This window comes from Onychomys torridus, chromosome 16 (genome assembly GCF_903995425.1).
Source record: "Onychomys torridus chromosome 16, mOncTor1.1, whole genome shotgun sequence".
Taxonomy (NCBI): Eukaryota; Metazoa; Chordata; class Mammalia; order Rodentia; family Cricetidae; genus Onychomys; species Onychomys torridus.
The window spans coordinates 14,358,004-14,379,222 of NC_050458.1; the positions used below are offsets into that span (position 1 = coordinate 14,358,004).

General features: G+C 36.6%; 1 protein-coding gene across 3 annotated transcripts in view; it reads right to left on the reverse strand.

Annotated features, from left to right (window-relative positions):
- Positions 1-21,219, reverse strand: part of Csmd3 (CUB and Sushi multiple domains 3) — a 1,137,155-nt gene that overhangs the window by 27,274 nt on the left and 1,088,662 nt on the right. For all 3 annotated transcript variants that reach the window (XM_036207646.1, XM_036207645.1, XM_036207647.1), the window contains 4 exons: positions 11,848-12,027; positions 10,218-10,391; positions 5,556-5,729; positions 3,077-3,150 (listed from right to left, as the gene is read on the reverse strand). In XM_036207646.1, coding sequence (XP_036063539.1) covers positions 3,077-3,150; positions 5,556-5,729; positions 10,218-10,391; positions 11,848-12,027 — 602 coding nt within the window. The remainder of the gene's footprint in view (positions 1-3,076; positions 3,151-5,555; positions 5,730-10,217; positions 10,392-11,847; positions 12,028-21,219) is intronic.

A 21,219-nucleotide genomic window follows, 5' to 3' on the forward strand; every position in this document is an offset into this window, starting at 1 on the left:
CTCATTTGCAATATTGTGACTAGGAAAAATTTATGCTAGACACTGTCATTTCTGGAACATTGTGTAAGCATCTGTATCAACAGATGCTATACACTATATGTTAATAAGAACATCTGTATCTCCAAATCTACTTTATAACACTACATATATAAAATATTGTAATTCAAGAATATAAAATTTTTTAAATGGCTTCAATACCTCAGCAGTTCTTGATCATATCTATTATTTATTCTACAGTTAGCTTCCTATAGTTATAATTTTACTTTCTCACAATGAGATACTTATCATACCAGGATGAACAGAAAGATTGCATTTAACTCTGGGCATCTGGGAGTTTTGTTCTGATTTTGTTATTTTGTTTTGGTTTTGTTTGTTTTTTTGTTATTGTTGTTATTTGTTTTTTGTTTTTCTTTGTTTTTCCAGGGAAAATGAACCCAGGGCCTCAAACATATCAGATAAATGTTCCGCCAGTGAGGTATATTTCAGACTGCTTTTACTAAATCAGGCACTTTCTGCATGAGGTTGTGATATAAACAGAGACAACACACTCTTAGAAATATGCCCAATCTAGAAATATGGAAATTAAGACATAGACACAGAGTAGAAGGGAAAAAAACTCTATACTGCAATTCAATGCCTAGATTTTAAACTTAGAGCAGCTCATTTTCTTTTGGGAACTTGCATATTCTGATACATGATTTACAGTACCTTAGTGTTGAAGGATTTTTTTTTTATTTATAAGCAAGAGTTTTTTTCTCAACTCAAAAATATAACTTTTACATAAGAAAAAATATTTAGAAGTTGACTTCTAAAAACATAGTCCTCAAACTTATATAACTTCGCCTAATGGTGGTTCTTTGTAGACTAAGTAAATATAATTAGTATGCATATGATTATATTCATGCTTGTTGACCATATGCTAGTAAGAAAAACTTATGCCTTTAATTTATTTAACATTCCTGTATATTTTAATTATAATAAAACTGATATGATAATAATATAATCTGAAATTCACATTTATTTATGTAGAATATAATAAATAGAATATATTTATTACCCCAAATAATATATTTTCAAGGTTATGCTAAATTTGTGATAATATTTTTCAATGATTATAAAAATAAAAATCAAAAATTCAAAATTAATGATCCTGTTCCTTTTTTGTATTGCTATTTTGAATTCATGTATTTTCTTTCTAATATCTCAGATGATATTTGAAAACAGACTTGTAAAAACAGGTGGATTCATCGGCACTGACTACTATCAATGTTACATAAAGCTAGCAAAATGATTTGGTAAGTCATGGTTTTGCTGCCAAGCCTGACGACTTGAGTTCAATCCCCAGGACCCAGATGTTAGAAGCAGAGGACCAACCATTGCAACTGTCCTCTGCTTTGTACATTTGTGCCCTAGAAACTCACTCCCCACAAATAAATAAATCTATTCAAATTTCATGTCTGTATATGTGTTATATGCTTTAATCCTACCACTTAGGAGGCAGAGACCAGCCAGGGCTACATAATAAAAGTAAGAGCATATATACATATGCTCAACTAGAATGTTATCATCAACTCCTGATGTGCTTAAAACAAGTTTAATGCCATTTCAATTTCTTTGCCTTGGTGTTGAGAACTCATGCTATGTAAGTGTTTCCCCATCTATCTACAACTAGATCAATTTCTAACATCCTTTTATAATGGTATGAGGCTAAAGTTCTCCAAAATACCTTTGTAACAAAGGCAGAAACATGCTTTTGCAGTTTGGTATTATCTGGAACATACTGAGGCAAACCAGAAGAATTGAAAAGACTCTGAAATCAATGTCCGTACTGTGCCTGAAAAGTAGATAAGTGGAAACTATTTTTAGCAACAAAAAATATGGCACTTTAGATGAGCCCTTCCTTTAGAAATGGACATTTTTCAGGTTCACACTGAATTTTCCTCAGAATAGGACAATTTAGAAAACCCTGCAACAGAAAGCAATTGGGTAATGTGTAAATTGTTTGTTTCCTTTTGGAATCAGTGTGTGTTTTAGTTTCCCTTCGACCCTTGTAATGTAAAACTTTCTGAATCTCTGCATAAAATGTAAATTTGAAAAAGGGAGAAAAAAGTAAACCACACATGAATGGGCATGCTGAAGGGTTCTCATAGGACAACCCAACTATGTATTTTTAAGTTATGGGTTGGGGACAATTGTTTTTCAGAAATTTCCTGTGTCAGTAAGTGACACTGAGTAAGCATATGTTTACACAGCTGGGCCATGCTTTAGCTGTCTCTTGTCTCACTTGTCCTCACAGCTCCACAGATTTGTGTAGGATCTCCTTGCTTGCTGACTGAAACTACTCACTTCATACATGCTGCTTTAGGATTTTCTGATGACCGTCATCATCACTTTCCCATTTGTCTTATTCTCAAGTTCACTTTGCATGTTTTCTGTAAGTATTTTTATTTTCCTTAACTACCCCTCATTTCTTAAAGAATATCCTTACTCATCTGTATGTGAATGCATATATCAGCTTGATATTGTTTTCTGTTTATGTCAATAAAAATATAAGCTCATGAACAAAGTTTGGACAACTTTCATACAGAATGGGTATATCTACTGAAAGTCTGCAATGGAATCCAGCATGTTAGTAATGCCTACAACCTTACACATGGAAGGTTAAGACAAGAGAAACATGAATTTGAGGCTGGTTTAGACTATACAGTAAAATCGAATCTCAAAGAAAAAAAAAAGAAAAAGAAATAAAACAAAAGACAGGAGAAAAGCATGGGCACTTAAGAATTCTCACCAGCATTTTTCTTTCCTTTGATGATAGCCAATCTGAATAGAGTAAAATACAACCGTAAAGCAGTTGTAATTTAAATTTTCCTGCTGGATAAGATTGCTGAAGTCTTTTTCACATATTGATTGATTTGGATGAAGGAAGAAAAGTAACAAGATGGAGAGACTGGGGATAAGGGATGTAGTAGGGCTTTTGATTAAGAATAAATTGCAATAATATATACGAGAATATCAAAATGTAATATATTTCATGTTATACTATACAGAAAACTAATAATAAAATAGAACCTACTTGAAATCCAAATGTGTTGTTTTGAGATCCATGCCTTGGTACCCCAGGATTTTCACAGGACGTCCTAGTGGGCTCTAAAGTAAACAGTTAAAAAGATAACACTTCTTTATGAACTAAAAAAAAATAGTTGAAACCACATGCATGAAACGTGTGCAAGTCCCAGTCAAACAAAATCCTGTCGTGGAGATGGAAGTTGGGAACACAATCCCAACCTTAGCGATGTAACTATTAGCAATCATTAGCTGCTTAGAGAGGGAGAAATAACTTTCTCTTGGAAGGTAACCCCTTGAACATCAGCCAGGCACCACTAAATTCACTCTTCCAAGGAAATGTGCACAGTACAAATTGGTCACAAGGGTCATACAAAAACACAAAGTTGTGTGGGGGTGGAGGGATGGTGGGCCATGGAATAGTTGAGAAGGTGAATATGATCAAAATACACTGTGTTAATTTGAATGACAATGCCTGCCAGAATCGCAAATATTTGAACACTTGGTCCCCAGGTAGGAGTGATGGTTTGGGAGATTTAAGAGATGTAGCCTTGATGTCTTGACATACCTAGTGAAGATATGTCACTGGGGTTGGCTTTGAGAATTTAAGTAGTCAACTCACTTCTGGTTCACTCTTTCTGACTCATGCTTGTGACTCAAGATCTAGCTGCTCTAAGACACCATGTGTTGCAGAATATTCCTTTACACAGTATGAAGATGTGTCACTGTGACTGGTTTAATAAAGAGCTGAATGGCCATTAGCTAGACAGGAAGAGGTTAGGCAAGAGTTCTGGGGAAAGAGAGGCTCAGAGAGGAAGAAAGTGGAGTCACCAGCCAGATGTGGAAAAAGCGGGATGGGCAGTACAGAGCAAAGGTAACTGAGTCATGTAAAAGAACATAGATTAAAAATATAGGTTCATTTAAGTTACAACAACTAGTTAGGAACAAGCCTAAGCTGAGGCCAAGCTTTCATAATTAATAATAAGACTCTGTGTCGATTTTGTGAGCTGATAGCCCAAAGAAAAAAATCCATTTACAACTATGCCTGCTGTTTGTTGTTCTACATTCTCCAGCCCCTAAGAAGCATCCTATCCTTCTCCAACTGTAAGTTCAAATAGGCTTTTTGTTCTCTAAGTTGCCTTGGTCATTGTGTTTTCTCATTCTAATAGGATAGCAATTAATATACAAGTACAAAGAACTAATAAAAATCTTTACAAAGAAAGTTGTAACAGGTACATTTCTCTAATGCAAATCAATTTTAAATAATTATGGATTTAGCAAATGTGCCCTTGGTAATAATAATGAATGTAATACTAATAGCACTTCCCAAATGAGCAGAACCTTGCTAATCTTGAAGCATAAAAAAGAGAGAGAGAGAATGAGGCTGGATAGATGGTTCAGTGACTAATAGCAAATATTGGCTAACAAAGAACCTGATTCAGTTCTTACCATAAATAAATCCAGCCTCTCCCAACAGCCTGGAACTTCAGCTCCTTAAATATCTGACAACTGTGACCTCTGCTAGCTCTGCTCTCACACACACATACCCACACACAGACACCCACACATACACATAATTAAAAATACATCTTGAAAAGTAGAAATCCAAGTTGACTTCATTTATATGCATTATGTGGTTCTTGAACTTTTAAACTTTTCATCAGAACAAAGTACTTGATACCAAAGCAACTCTGTAGATGAAAAGTTTAAAAAAAAATACTGGCTATTCAAGAAGTCCATGTATATGAATCATTTGCTTCAGATAGAAGGTAGGGTAATAGTCTCCTAAGAAGTGAAGGTTGTTAATGGAAACAGGATTGATAACTTGGACTGTACGGACACTTGTAGGTCATTAACCTTGGAAGGTTAGGGCTGGTCATCTATGAGTTGACTGTTTGCATGAAAGCTACTTGGTGAATTGCTTTAAGAGTGGCATATAGTGTTGGGATGGCAGATATATATGTACAGTCATTCAAAAACCTATGTTTCGGAGCAAGTTTCATTTTATATGAACATAATTTATTGTTTAAAAACCTTTTTAAAATAATATTACTTTATAAAAGCTACTGTTCTCATGGCTGGAGAGATGGCTCAGAGGTTAAGGGCACCGACTGCTCTTCCAAGGTCCTGAGTTCAATTCCCAGCACCCACATGGTGGCTCACAACCATCTGTAATAAGATCTGGTACCTTCTTCTGGCCTGCTGTCATACATGCTGTATGCATAATAATTAAATAAACAAATAAATAAATCTTTTTTAAAAAAAACTACTGTTCTCAAAGGCCCTCAAAGGGCAAAATTACTTTAGTGTTTTTTTTTCCAGAAGTTTAAAATGATAAAGATAAGGATAAACATATGCCACTTATATTCACTTTCAGTATTTTCTAAAGGGTTCTATGATTTTCCCCATATTTAGCCACCTATATTTTCCATAATAAGACAACCATTCTTGTTCAGTCACAGAGCTTAGCCAGCCTTTGTGAGTGTTACCTATGCAGTGTGGTGACGAGCCGCTCCAAGTACCGTCAGTCTGACATAATCTCGTGCTTGATCCCACCAGTATGAAAGGGGAATTGCAGCTGAACGAAACCTCAGACTGATATATAAAGCTTTTGCCTTCTCGTTTTCCTTGGGAAGGTATGCCAGGATCACCACAAAACTTTGCTAGAAGTCAAAATGGAGACACGTATCACAAAAATAATAGATGCAGTAGAGTAAATAATTCACAAAAAACCATGAAAATTAACTGAGATATTACCCTAACCTAACATCTATGATAACCTACCCCAGTAAAAAATTTCAGTTTCTTTCTAGTTATAATGATTAAAACATAATATTTAGGTAACCAGTCTGATGTGCTCTGTGTAGCATGCTACTTAGTAAGTGCCAGATGCTCTGAATGTTTGTTGATTTAAATTGATCAGAATCAAACAATAAATTTCTAGCTGCACATTGTAAAGCTGTACCCTATTCTACATGTGGTTCACAGGTAGCTCCATTAGCTGTAGTAATTAAGGCAAGATACAGCTTGCACTTATTTTCACATATGCCTACATGTACGTATACACACACACACACACACACACACACACACACGTGCACATGCATACACATACATATTTGCAAATGCACAACCATACACAGATACACACACACACACACACACACACACACACACACACACACACACACAAACAAACACATTTACTTATATACACACACACACACAAAACACATGCACACATACATGGTATCTGCTTATTATACTCTGAGCACTGAAATATATATCCTAATATACATTAGGGCCAGGAAGCAGAAGCTGGATAGCCCAGAGACTGAGGATAGAACCAAATACAGCTAAAAAAGAAAAAAAAGAGTCCATGAAATGATTCTTAATGATATTCTGCTATATTTGTTGACTGGAGCCTAGCTTAATTGTCCTCAGAGTGGCTTCATCCAGCAACTGAGGGAAGCAGATGCAGAGACCCACAGCCAAACATTAGGTAGTACTCAGGAAATCCCATGGAAGAGGTAGAGGAAAGATTCTAGGAACCAGAGGGGCAAAGACACCATGAGAACAAGGCCCACAGAATCAATTAAGCAGGACTCATAGGGGCTCACAGAGACTGGAACAACCATTGGGGATCCTGTATGTGTCTGACTGAAGTCCTCTACATGTAAGTGACGGTTGTGTAGCTTGGTGTTCTTGTAGAACTCCTAACAGTGGGAGCAGTGGCTCTGTCTGACTCTTTTGCCTGCTTTTGAGACCCTTTTCCTCCTACTTGCCTCATATGTGGTATGTGCCTTTTGTTATATAGTAGGATATGTGCTTAGTCTTATTGTAACTTGTTATATCATGTTTGGTTGATATTCCTGGGAAGCTGGCTCTTTTCTGAAGCCTAACAATGGAGGAGTGGATCTAGGGGAGAGGGAGGTGGATGGGAGAGAATTGGAGTAAAGGAGGTTGGAAAAACTGCAGTCAGGATATAATATATAAGAGAAGAATAAATAGATAGATGATAGATAGGTATATAGACGATAGATAGGTATGTAGATTTAATAAAAAATGGTTTTTTTTCTGATTCTTTCATGTTACTGACATATTCAACAGGATTTTTACTGTACTGTATTTGTGATGGTTAAATATTTGTTATTTGACTTCATATATTCATCTAATTTAATTTCATAATTTTCTCATGGGGGAAATATTTCTTCTATTGCTTTGTTTTATTCCCCATTTATTTTAAGACCTTTGGTTGAATTTGCTCTTTGAGATTTTAAAATATGCACTGAGTATATCCTGAGTACTTGGACCTCCACTCACTCTAATCTCCCTCCTATTCCAATTAACGACATTCTCAACTCTTTCCTACTTTCATGTTTGTGTCTGTTGATGTGTTGGTTGATGCGTTTTGAGATCCACAGAATTTAACCAGAACTTCCTGTGCAACAATAGGTTTGGAGCTCTACTTTAAACACTAATAGTTTCCTAGGAAGGTACAAAATTGATGCTGACTCATAATTGCCTATTGATAGGGCCACTCTTGTGTATGCCTATATATACAAATATCTTAATTGCTTCCTCTTCAAAATATTGATAAAATATGTAAGAGAAAAATAGGCTAGCTCCTTGTGTTAGTCAAAGTTCTCTAGAGGAACAGAATTTATATTATTAATTCATATATATTAATTTATATAATTTATATGGGGTATATATTGGAACAGCTTACAAGCTGTGGTCCAGCTAATAAAACAATGGCTGTGTACTAATGGAGGGTCCAAAAACCAATAGTTGTTCAGCCTACAAAGCTGGCTATCTCAGTGGGTCTTCAGTGTGCATCAGAATCATGAACTACACTCTACTGCCAGTAAAAGAATGGGCTTTCCAGTGAGCATGAGAGCAAGCAAGCAAAGAGAGAAAGCTTCTTCTTCTTCCATGTCCTTTATATAAGCTGCCACCACAAGGTATGTCCCACAGTGAACATGCAGTTTTACACCTTAAAAGATATGGGTTAAAAGTGGGTGTTCCCACTTCAAATTATTTAATTTTAAAAAGTCCCACACAGGTGTACCCAGCCACTTACATTTTCATGTATTACAGAAGTCGTCAAGGTGACAATCAAGAATAGTTATTTTAATTTGCAAAACGTGTGTGTGTGTGTGTGTGTGTGTGTGTGTGTGTAATCTTCTAAGTCCCTTTAGTGTTACTTGCATGTATATGCTTTTAGATCTGACCACATAGTATTGGACAACCATTTAGGGAATATTTACAACAATGGCTTACAAACTGCAGTCATGCTAGGAGAGCCACAGCTGTTGATCAACAGAAGATGCAATAATCCAGTAGCTGTTCAGTCCAAGGCTGGACATCTAAGCTGAGCTTCAGGATGCATCGGAATCCCAAAGAAGTAGGCTAGAATGCCACTGAAGGAATGGACTTGCCACCAAGTGAGAGCACGCAGTCAAGACAGGACAAGCTCTGTCTTCCATCTTTATTGTAGCTGCCACCAGAAGGTGCAGCCCAGATTAGAGGTGCATCTTCCCATCAACAAAGAGCCAGGTGAAAATAGGTTCCTCCACTTCAGATGATTTATTCAAGAAAAAAACCTCCCTGGTGTACTGAGCTGCTTACATTTTTAGATAATAATGTAGTCAAGTTGACAGCCACTTCTTTGGAAGAAATTCAAATTTTGTAACACTGAGGAATTTTAATTTTCTACAGTAACCAGTGAAGAGACCAACTTTATAGATTATAGGATAGCTACAAAATTAATTAGATGAATCCATTCAAAATATTTTTATTGATTAAGACAAGCACTATTCTAGACTTTTTTAAGCATCTGGGTGTATCTATATGCTGAAGAATACATCTCCAGGAGCTTTTAATTCATTTTTGAAGGAATCAAACAACTGTCATAATAAATAAAGAAGAAAGGTCACATGTAGAGAGTCTCACAATTAATGAAAGTATCAGGAAAATAGTTGGAAGGAGGGATATTTGGTTGGAAATGAATATTAATTTCAAATAACATGGCAACATTATCTGAGCTTTAGTTCAGGCTGTATTGTTTGCCACCTATGTGATCTCAAGCTGCACAAAAACCATCTGGGTCCTTAAATAGTGGCAGAATAACCCCGTTTGTTCTCACAACCTTGCTTCCCTTTATGAGTTTAGGTGTCATTGTGTGAAAATGTTTTGGCTGAATACCCTCACTGAAATGTTCTGTAATGTGTAGTAGAAAGGATACATGGAAAACGATTGAGACAAAGTTAGCCCTGTTATATTTGTGTAGTTAATAATTAAATGTGAGTATATAAGTATTTCTTCTCCTTCTTCTTCCTCTTCCTCTTCTTCCACCTCCTTCTTGTTTCAATTTAAAAAAAAATCACTAATTCAAAATGTCTCTCCCTTACCCCCTCTATCCTATCCCCTCTTCTCTCTCTCTCTCTCTCTCTCTCTCTCTCTCTCTCTCTCTCTCTCTTTCATTCTTGGGATCAATTCTAGGGACTTATCCACACTAGTAGATAAGTGCTCAAAGACCAAGTGGCATCTTCTCAGGTTAGTAGACTCCTAGACAGAAATTTCATTCACATCAAAATCCATTTCTGTAAGACTCTTTGACTTTGTCTGTCTAGGAGTATCTTTAAGCTGTGTTAGCACATTGATATTTTCCAAGATCATCCTCACTGTAAAAAGTTTCAGGGGTTAATGCATTTTCCATAAACACTGAGGAAGTCCAGAAAAAATACTAGATGGGTCTCTTTTGAATGCTGTATAAGTCCATGTCTTACAGAACACAACAGTAAATATAATTAGATTCTCAATCTAATTCTCAATCTAATTGGCTAGTAATGGTTCTTAAGATGGTCTCTAAAGGAATTTTAAAAAAAGAATCATTTATAAAAAAATATTGAAATAAAGCACTTTTGTTCAAATATTTTAAGCCAAACTGGAAGGAATATAATGACTAGAATTAAAAAAAAAAAAAAAAGAAGCTACATTACTGAAAATTGACTTTTTAAGATTAAATCTTAATTGTGGATTTGTATGGAGTTTTACTTCTCTAGGTATAGCTTAGCAAATTTGAAAGGTTTATGCAGAAAATGTTACTTTAAAACATTATGGTTATTATAAAAAATTTTCCTACTTACGTAAGCACTGTGGGACCTCACCACTCCAGGTACCGTTACCTACACAGGTCAGAACGGCAGGAAAGGACAGCTCATATCCTGCAGAACAGATGTAGCTAATACTAAAGCCCCAGTCGAAATTTGTTCCTTCCAGCCTTCCATTAGAGATCTGGGGAGGAGTTGAGCAGGTAACAGCTGCAATTACATTAAAAGTAATTAGACACAGCTGTTGAAACACCCTCAGTGTGAAATAAATAAATAATTATCATTAAGAGCTGCAGATGCGTCATTTAACCTTTCGGAGGACAATACAGTCTGGCATGTTTTAATCCTCCTATTAGTCTTCTTGAAAGATCCCTAAAATGAAACCCTGGAGGAGGATGCTTGCTATATTGGCAGCATAACAGTGCTCAGTCCTTTGTACAAGACAGCAAGCTTCCTAATACTGAAGGGGGAGACAGAGGGTGACCTTCTTTCTGGTATATTGCAAATGATGACAATCATGTATCTTATATAAAATTATTTCCCATGGACCTTGTGAGGCTGATGAGCTAGGTGTCTTGGCTGGATTTCAATTCAGCATGGAAATGGGGATTTAGAAGCAGTTTTATAGCATTTTTTTTCCAAATACAGACAAACTGCGTGTGTGATTACAGTATTCAATGTGCATCCTGAAAACACGCAGATTTGTATTTTAAAGCCTCTTATCATATTTGTAAATATATAATTAATTTTGAATTTTAAGTTTTCTTAACTTGTGTTATGTTACCCCTTCTGGGGAAGATTTATGTTGGAAAAGTGTCAGGTATGAGAGGAAAAGAGAGGTAACACACTTCTAAGCATGGAAATAAGAAGGTTCTGTTATGATGACTAAAAATAGGGAGAAACCAATTATTGAGTTTGCTAATATTTCAATTTTCATTATATATACAAATGAAGGTACAGAATAACTTTTGAAATATAAATACTTATGTATGGACCACTATGGTGAACTGTATATAGATTAATATAAATATGCAGGCAATAAAATGGAACTGTCTCAGATTTTATTCAGAAAATGTAAAATACTAAAAAACAGAAACACATTGGAATTATTATATTTGTGGAAATATGTATATATTGGGTGATCAACTCTTAAACAAATAAGGGATGCATGAATAAGAAACATCAATAATTAAAAAAATAAAGCTATCAGATAACTACTCATTTTCTGACATAATAAAAGTTTCCTTAAGTTAAATATTAAAACACCATTATTCACATTATCTTTATTAAATTATGATTTTATTTTACCATCTGTATTAGATGGCCTTAAATCTCTCAGCAGATTAAAGTCACAACTTGTTCAAGTTACAAATATCCACCCACTGGTATAAGTATCAGTGGTGAACATATATCAGTGTTGGATTTTGCTCTTTTGCTATATTACAGCTCATTGTTACTACTCGCAATCAAAACCAGATTTGATTAAAATACTATTTTAAAACATCTGCATGTTATAGTAGGAATTTAAAATAAAATACCTCACACTTTAGTATCAGAAAAAAAGAAACAGAGTAAGTATATACTTAAATATATATTAACTTTACTTATAAACAGGAAAACATGCAAGGATTATTACTTTGGAATGTTAACAGAACTATTTTCATACCTCTACATGTTGGCATAACTCCACTCCACGTGCCATTAGTTGTACACATCCTGACACTGGAACCATTTAACTCCATAGTATAGCCTGGCTGGCACATGTAAGAAACATTTTGCCCAACCACAAAATCATCTCCATATCTCAGTCCATTGGCTGGTATACCTGGGTCTCCACAACTGATGACTACCAATAACAAATGAGAAGGGCAGAGGGTTAACATGGCCCATATTTAACATCAAGTAGTAAGCATAAGCTACAAACATATATGTAGGGAAAAGAGTTACCATGTTCATTTCTAGTCATAAAACATAAGCATATTTAACAAACACATTGGCAGGTCTTGATTATAATCAGGAATGCTTACTATAGATGTTGTGAATGTCATCCGGAAATTGTCACCTAGACCTCAAAAGATCTTGATTAAGATGTCATCCTGTTATAGGAAACTGTGTCACTAAGCACTTTTGACTTGCATTGTGTGATCATGGAAAAACTACATTAAGACACTGGAATGCAGGGCAGGCAAGGTAGCCCAGCAGGTACATGTCCTTGCCATCAAGCCTGATGACCTGAACTCTATTCTCAGAACCCATATGTTGGAAGAAGAGCATTGATTTCTCCAAGTTGCCCCTAAGGTACACACATGGTGCTGTAACATTTGTGCATCCCCATGGAGGCATACATGGATACATTCAATAAATAAATACATTAATTTTTAAAAGTTTGTTATAATAAAATCAGATTTTTAAAGACATTTGATATCTATGCATCTCCCTGTGGCAACATTTCTCATATATCAAACAGTTCATTATCAACCTAGGCTGAAAGGCTACCATTAAGAATTTACAGTCCCTATTGCAGAATGAATGTGCCAGGGGTATTATGGAAATGGCCTTAGGAATTCAAAGCTTTTGTTTTATTTTAATTCTTATTGAAAATACATTGCTCTCTCACACAATACAAATGAGCTGGTGGGACACAGAATGGTTTCATTACAATTCTCCCTGCATTCCTTCCAGCTCCCCCAAACCTCCCCTTTACCACAGATCCACTCCCCCTGTTTCCTCTTCAGAAACAGCAGGCCTTCAAGAGGTGACAGACCTAGTGAGACAAGGCAAAAGCCCTCCTATTGAGGCTGGAGAAGGCAACACACTAGGAAGAAAAGAATCCCAAGAGCAGGAGAGGAGTCAGAGATATACCAGTCCCCACTGTTAGAAGCCCCCCAAAGACTCCAAGCTAACAGCCATAACATATACATAGAGGACTCTATAGTGTTGACATCTAAGAGGAAGTCGTTGCTTTGCTGTGTCTCAAACTTTAATGAATATATTGTTTTCACTTTCCCCATTTGCACTCACTTTCACAAGAAAAACGGAAACTAGCATGGTGAGGACCTCTATCAACCAATGACACAGCTGCCCATTCTTACACTGGCCTCACAAGTAGAAATGAAAATAGGGAACCTAGACAGAGCAAGGGACACAAGGCTGTGGGGATCTGATAGACCTGGACACTATCTAGGTCATGGGTTAAAGACAATAACCCTCAGCTCGTGCCTATTATCCCATGGACTTCAGTTATAAAAGACAAATTAAAAATGAACAGATCAGAAACTATGATAGCCATCAAAGTGGACTGAACTCTAATACAGAATCCTTATTCGACATGGGCTACATATTGATTTCAGTGAGGTCTTGGTCTGGCTGTCTGAATACAAAATGATTCATTTAAATTGTTACCAAAAGACTTTCAGAAACACTTGGGACAGCTGGGCAGCAGAGACAACACACAAAAAACAGTTCTTAGGATGTCCTGAAAGTGCAAATTGTTTTGAAGTATGATTTGGAAAATGAATTGGTTATAGATTTCAGACAGCTAAGAGAAAGTAAAATGCAAACTAGGCTCATCATTTTATGCAGATAAAATATCACCTGGTATGGTTAATCTTGACTAGCTTATCAAATCATCTGTTTGTGGTAAGGTAAAAAGTTTGTGTTGGTAAATGCTTGCCAAAAGGTCACCCTCCTCTATCGCCTGCTTTCTTTTAAAATGCAGTTTCCTAGTATTTGAAGGTTTATTATGATTAAGTTTTATTAATTTTCTATTAAGATTGGTTAACATCAAAATTTTTATATATGATTCTAGTTTGTAGGAGCCTATGGGTTTTAAGAATATTAATATTGGCATTTAAATTGAAGAATAATATGTAGGACATCTCATATATAATCCTTGGCCTTATAAAGTAGTTGATAGCATTCCAACTCACCAAGTTTAACCTAAATTCTATTTTTAAATTTATATCAAGAAAACTTTTCTTCCAGTGATTATCAATAAGAAAAAATATTTTAGTAAGGTACAAAAGAATTTTATAGGAAACAGATAACCTTGTGCATTACCAAAGATACTTTTTATACCTTCCAAATTTACCACTATATAAAAATGGCTAGAGACTTTAATATTTTAAATTGTATTTCTTTAGGTTATTTCATAGTTTCACGCAGATTTTTAATGGCGAGGCTATTAACACAAACATCCCCAAAGTCTTGTTTTCTGGACAGGGCCTTTTACAGAACAATTCACTCTTGGCTAGAAGGAACAGCCATGGGGTTGCAAGGGCACACAGCTGAGGTACATCCACTATTCAATAAGACAGCAGGCTTCTTTCTCTGGCACTGAGCAGGAGCTGTGCACACTGTGGTGGCAGTATTAATGAACATCTGACAATAAAAGCTTCAGAAGGGTTTGTTGGGTGACTCCCTAACAAAGCAGAGGCCAGTGGAAGAGTCAGTCTCCAATAGCAACACTCTTTGTAAATAGCACCTACTCAACAAGTCAATTCATTCCCTACCAGCTTGTTTGCAGGTACTAAAAGAAGCTTTGGTCTTTGTAGGCAAGACCTTAGAACAGTACCTCTTTAGGGCTTTACCCTAACATTGGAGACATCAATATGCCCTGGTAGATGCTGTGGGTTTTCTCTCTTGTGAAATCAGCCCTGTGTTTAGGACTATCTCCTAAAAGAAGGAAAAAAATCTCTGAGAGATTTCATTATTCTGGGTTGGTGACAAGGATCTGGTAAGAACCATTATCATGCTGGTTGTTGAGAATTAACAGCCTTGGGATCCTTATCACTCAACTTGATCGATTAAATGAATAAGACCTGCCAGATTCACATCACTGGGGATTGGTCATTTTGGACATAAAAATCCTAGTTCTCTCTCTTGGTGTAACCTCATACTTAAGACTCCTCTGCTCATATTGCATGTGATTGGACTATGGAAACTTGATTTCTGGATATAACCCTAAACCACAAGGAGAAAGCTAGTGGTTTTGAGAAAGGTCTCCCTCAGCACTGGCTTAATAAGGACATGACTGCAGTTACAGAAGGAAGAGTGCTGGAAGGCAAGAACTTTGTTCAGGAGAAGTACTTTTGGATATTAGTTCACTAAAAGGGTCATTTGTCAAACCATCTACAGTCTGATGTTGGCTGAATAATTCAGCCAGAATTTTCCTTGATACTGCCATGTTTCCTGTCACAATATGGAAGAGGAGGGCATTTCCATTATTACTGAATTACAGTAATTTCAAAAGTATTTCTGCAAACCATTCACATGTCTAAAATGCTTCTCAGCTAACTTATCCTTATACTGAACTAGGAGTTTTGAAGCATAACAAAGAAGTGTGTGTTTGTGTGTGTGTGTGTGTGTGTGTGTGTGTGTGTGTGTGTGTGTGTGTTGTTTGATAAGAGCAAGCCTATTGGTAAAATCAGCCAATCAGGAAAGTCTTAAGTGGCATTATGGCTGGACTGTCAAAGTTACTTATAAAATATTAGACAGAGGGAAACATTCCAGCAGAGCTCTGTATATCAGTTTTGGGGGGTGATTCCCAATACTACTATGCATTCCATGAATGGGTTTTAGTAGTCAATTCATAAGAAATTTGATTTTATTAATATGCCAATAGTTATTTTTATGTTTCATCTTAATGTATTTTTTGCAAAATATTTCAACATAAATTAAAAGTAAAACATGCTAGTATTGTGTCTAAAAACTGGATCCATCCTCTAATTTAGATTTTTGGGGACACTGCTTGCCCAATAATAGACAAGAGGGAAAATTTAAATTATCAAACTTTTGAAGTATAATGAATTGGAATACAACTCAATATTATGTTTTATTTTTACCATAAAACTGAGAAAGAGATAAATTAAGAAATTTGTTTTAAGGGCACTATTGACCTTCCTAAGAGCTACTATTAATTATCCCTCCTACAAATAATGAATTTTTGTCATGCCAATCTTAATCAAACTCCAAGAGACGATGTACTGGGTCTAACAAATCTCCTTAGCAGTGACTGTGTTTGGGCTTCAACAGCACTGTGTGCCATTCATTCCCACTGACTGGTCACCCTGAACACTTTGTCTCTTAAAAGAATTGCAAATTTGTTGTTGACTTATGCCAAACTTGCTTCACATGTTAAAAACAGTTTCAGTGGTGAAAAGACTATTATGCAAAACATATGGTCATTTCAAACCGAAATAAAATAATTCCATATAACTTGAATTGTGATATGAAGAGGAAATACAAATTAGAAACTTTTGTGAGGAAAAGGCTATGAATTAGTATAATGTGTTCTTATGGCTTATCTGCCTTGCTCTGATATTATTATATTATTATATGCTGTGTGTTCTTTACTATTGGAATGAAGAGAGAAAAGAAAGAAAGTCAATAAAACCAGAGGAAAAACACAAAGTACAGGATCAGAAGGAAACACCAGAACACCGCTTCAGGCTTGGAACACAAGAGATTAATCTTTGCTGCTACACTTACTGGTTTACCATGGCAAATAAAGTCACCCTCACATACACAAATTACTAATGTTTCCAATGTGAACTAGAAATGATAATGGTACATTTTCAGAAACATGATTTTTAAGTAGAGGGGTTCTGTTAAGCAGTTAACAACAATTTTAAGTGGTAAATATTCAATAAGACATTAGCACTTGTGAACTGATGTAATACAAACCAGAATAGAAAGAAAAGTTGAAGGTTTTTTAGTTGTCTGTTTGTGTGTGTACCTGCAGGCATGCATATGAGCTTGTCCATGCCATGTGGCTTGAACATTTACTTCCATGCACAATTTTTATAGAAATGTACCTCACCCAATGGAGTATTATAACAGGTGGGGATTTCAAAGAAGTGCAATGTGAGGGCTTTGCTCTCATAGATGGAATTAGAACCATGTCACAGGGTTTGGACTGGCTAGAACTCTTTTTGTTTTCTGCCTTCTGCTAGTAAAAGGTAAAAGCCTTCTCTCTTGTAAGAGAGCAGCTGTCACTAGACATGTAATTTGATGACTGCTTCATCTCAGAGTCCTGAGCCTCCACACCTATGGGGGAAAAAAAAACCTATTTTTTTTTTTTTATGAATTACAGAATTTCAGATATTTTCCAAACACTGTAGAAAGTGGCTATCATGGCAAAAGAGCCACTGTTCTTATGAATCAGATGAGTTTGAATACAAGGAACCAGTTGAATGTCAGCATTCCTTCATAAAAGGAGGAGCAAGGGAAGGGTCTATGGACCCTTCATTGGACCATCAACTGATATCTAGGACACTCCCTAATGTACCTCACAGCCCTTCATATGCAATTCTAGTTTGGTTGTATGTGGTTATTTGGCCTGGGGTGGTATTAAGAGCATGTAGAATAAATACTTGATAGGTTTGAGGAGGCTAACTGAATGTATTATATCAATGGAGCTATGTGGAAGCCATAATCTATACTGGGTAAAGACTTCCCAGTGCAACTGCTTTGAGTTCCTTATAAGGAAGGGATGGACATTGTTCACATTTCACAAAGTGAAAGAATTCGCACAACATACAGTTATATAATTCAAGTATTTGATTTGCATTTCCCTGGTGATTAAGGATGTTGAGCAATTCCTTAAATGTCTTCCAGACATTTGAATATCTTCTGTTGAAAATTCTCTGTTTAGCTCTATCGCCCATTTTTTAATTGGAAAGTTGATTATTTTGATGTCTAATTTCTTGAGTCCTTTATATATTCTGGATATCAGCCCTCTGTCAGATGTGGGGTTGGTAAAGATCTTTTCCCATTCTGTAGGCTGTCATTTTGTCATGTTGACCATGTCCTTTGCCCTACAAAAGCTTCTCAGTTTCAAGAGGTCCCATTTATTAATTGTTTCTCTCAGTGTCTGTGCTACTGGTATTATATATAGGAAGTGATCACAAGACTACTTCCTACTTTCTCTTCTATCAGGTTCAGACTAACTGGATTTATGTTGAGGTCTTTGATCCACTTGGACTTAAGTTTGGTGCATGGTGACAGATATGGATTTATTTGCAGTCTTCTACATGTTGACAACCAGTTATGCCAGCACCATTTGTTGAAGATGCTTTCTTTTTTCCATTTTGGCTTCTTTGTCAAAAATTACATGTTCATAGGTGTGTGGATTAAGGACAGGGTCTTCAGTTTGGTTCCATTGGTCCACATGTTGGTTTTTATGCCAGTACCAAACTGTTTTTATTACTGTAGCTCTATAATAGAGCTTGAAGTCAGAGATCGTGATGCCTCCAGAGGTTGTTTTATTGTACAGGATTCTTTTGGCTGTCCTGGGTTTTTTGTTTTTCCATATGAAGTTGAGCATTGATACCATCTTATACCCGTCAGAATGGCTAAGATCAAAAACACTAAAGACAGCTTATGCTGGAAAGGATATGGAGCAAGGAGAACACTCCTACATTGTTGGTGGGAATGCAAACTTGTACAACCACTTTGGAAATCAATATGGCACTTTCTTAGAAAATTGGGAATCAATCTCCCTCAAGACCCAGCTATACCACTCTTAGGCATATACCCATGGAATGCTCAATCATACCACAAGGACACATTTTCAACTATGTTCATAGTAGCATTATTTGTAATAGCCACAATCTGGAAACAACTTAGATGCCCTTCAACTGAAGAATGGATAAAGAAAATATGGTACATATACACAATGGAGTACTACTCAGCAGAGAAAAACAATGACATCATGAGCTTTGCAGGCAAATGGTTGGAACTAGAAAAAAACAATCATCCTTAGTGAGTTAACCCAGACTCAGAAAGACAAACATGGTATATATTCACTCATAAGTGGATACTAGATGTAAAGCAAAGGATAACCAGACTGCAACTCACAACTCCAGGGAGGCTACCTAGTAAAGAAGACCCTAAGCAAGACGCAGGGGTCACCCAATGACAGAGAAATGGATGAGATCTATATTAGCAATGTGGGGGTGAGGGGGTAGTGGTGGAGGGCAAGGGTTAGGGGAAAGAGAGCTTGGGGGAGTGGGAGGTCCTGGCTGGATCAGGAACAGAGTGGGAAAATAGGGAGGGAGATACCATGATGAATGAAGACCCCATGGGTATAGGAAGAAGCAGAATGCTAGAGAGGTCCCCAGAAACACACAAAGACACCTCCACAATAGACTACTGGTAATGGTTGAGAGAAAGCCCGAACTGACCTATTCTGGTGATTGGATGGCCGAACACTCTAACTGTCATAATATAATTCTCATCCAGTGACTGATGGAAGCAAATGCAGACATCCATGGCCAAGCCCCAGGTGGAACTCCAGGAGTCCAATTGGCGAGAGAGAGGAGGGATTGTATGAGCAAGAGATATTGAGACCATGATTGGAAAAAGCATAGGGACAAATAGCCAAACTGGTAGAAACACATGAACTATGAACCAATAACTGAGGAGCCCCCATGGAACTGGATCAGGCCCCCCAGATAAGTGAGACAGTTGATTAGCTTGAACTATTTAGGAGGCCCCCAGGCAGTGGGTCCAGGACCTGTACTTAGTGCATGGGCTGCTTCTTGGAACCTAGGGCCTATGCTGAGACAGTTTGTTCAGCCTTTATGTAGGGAGAAGGGGACTGGACCTGCCTCAACTAAATCTACCAGGCTGAGCTGAATCACTAGGGGAGATCTTGCTTTGGGAATGAGGGGGAGTATTGGGGGGGAAAGGGGAGCAGGAGGGGGAGGAAGGACATCCAGCAGAATCTGTGGCTGATCTGTATAATTAATTAATTAAAAATAAAATTTTAAAAAAATTAAAGTATTTAAGTTTTCAGAGAATTTTGTTATCAGGTGAAATTTAAACATTCAATCAAGTATTTTAAGTTTTTCAATGCTAACATTAATTTGTTTAACATTAATTCTTAAGCCTTTGTATATAGTTACTATAAAAAGCAATACTTATAAATAGCAAATGAGGTAAATCAATGTATTAAATCATATTTAACTTGAATTTAATTATTTTGATATATTAAGTAATAATCAATATTAATGATTTTTTTATAAATGATAAAAAATAATGTTTAGAACTGAGTTCAGCCAATAGTCTAGAGATCCTCAAATACTGCCATTTCTCCAGGTTTTTGACCCAAGCAATGGAAGTCCAGGCTATTATCTAAAGTTATAGGACTCAACTTAAGGATCACTGTCCATTAATAATAAGAAATATGAAACATTGTATAGCATGAATCTTAACAGGTCTTACTAATAAAATCAAACAAATAAAATCAAAGAGTTTTATTAATAAGACTCTTTAAGATTCATGCAACATCTGGCACCCAACGCTTGTGGTAAAAATTCTCGAAAAAGCCACGTTGCCAGTTGTGGTGGCACACTGGTTGGATTTACTGAAGAAAACAGAGGCAGGAGGATCCCGAGTTTGAGGCCAGCGCAGGAGGCATGGGTGAAGCTTCGGCCCAGGCCCAACCACAAAAAGTGGTGGGACCATGGATGCAGAGGCTGCTGCTCTAGGTTGCTGGCTCCTTCTCATTGTGTTGGTGACTGTGGTGATGCTGCTACCTGGAACAAAGGGTTTCCCACGGCTTGTTCAGAGAATTGCCAGGTCCATTGTGTTACAAGAAAGCATTGGCAAAGGTCAGTTTGGAAAACTTTGGCAAGACAAATGGTGGGGAGAAATTGCTGTGAAGATTTTCTCTTTTAGGGAAGAACATTCATGGTTCCAAGAGACAGACATTTATCAGACTGTGATTGCTCCAAACCACAGAGGAGGCACAAAGAACAAAAAACAAAAAACAAAAAAAACACAAAAAAAGTCTTCAGGGAAGACTTTGAAATCTTCAAAAAGATGATGTGACCCCACAAAGTTGATTCCACGTGGACTATGGTAAAGCCATTAAGCTGATTAACACCACAGAAAGATCGACTTTAGAGTACAAACTGGTCAGGACAATTTCAAGATGGCTAGCTGAGATGATCCAGCCTAACAGACTACTCAAACAAGGACTTGTGACAAGCCTTTCCCATTATGCAAAGACTGGACAAATGATACAGGACTT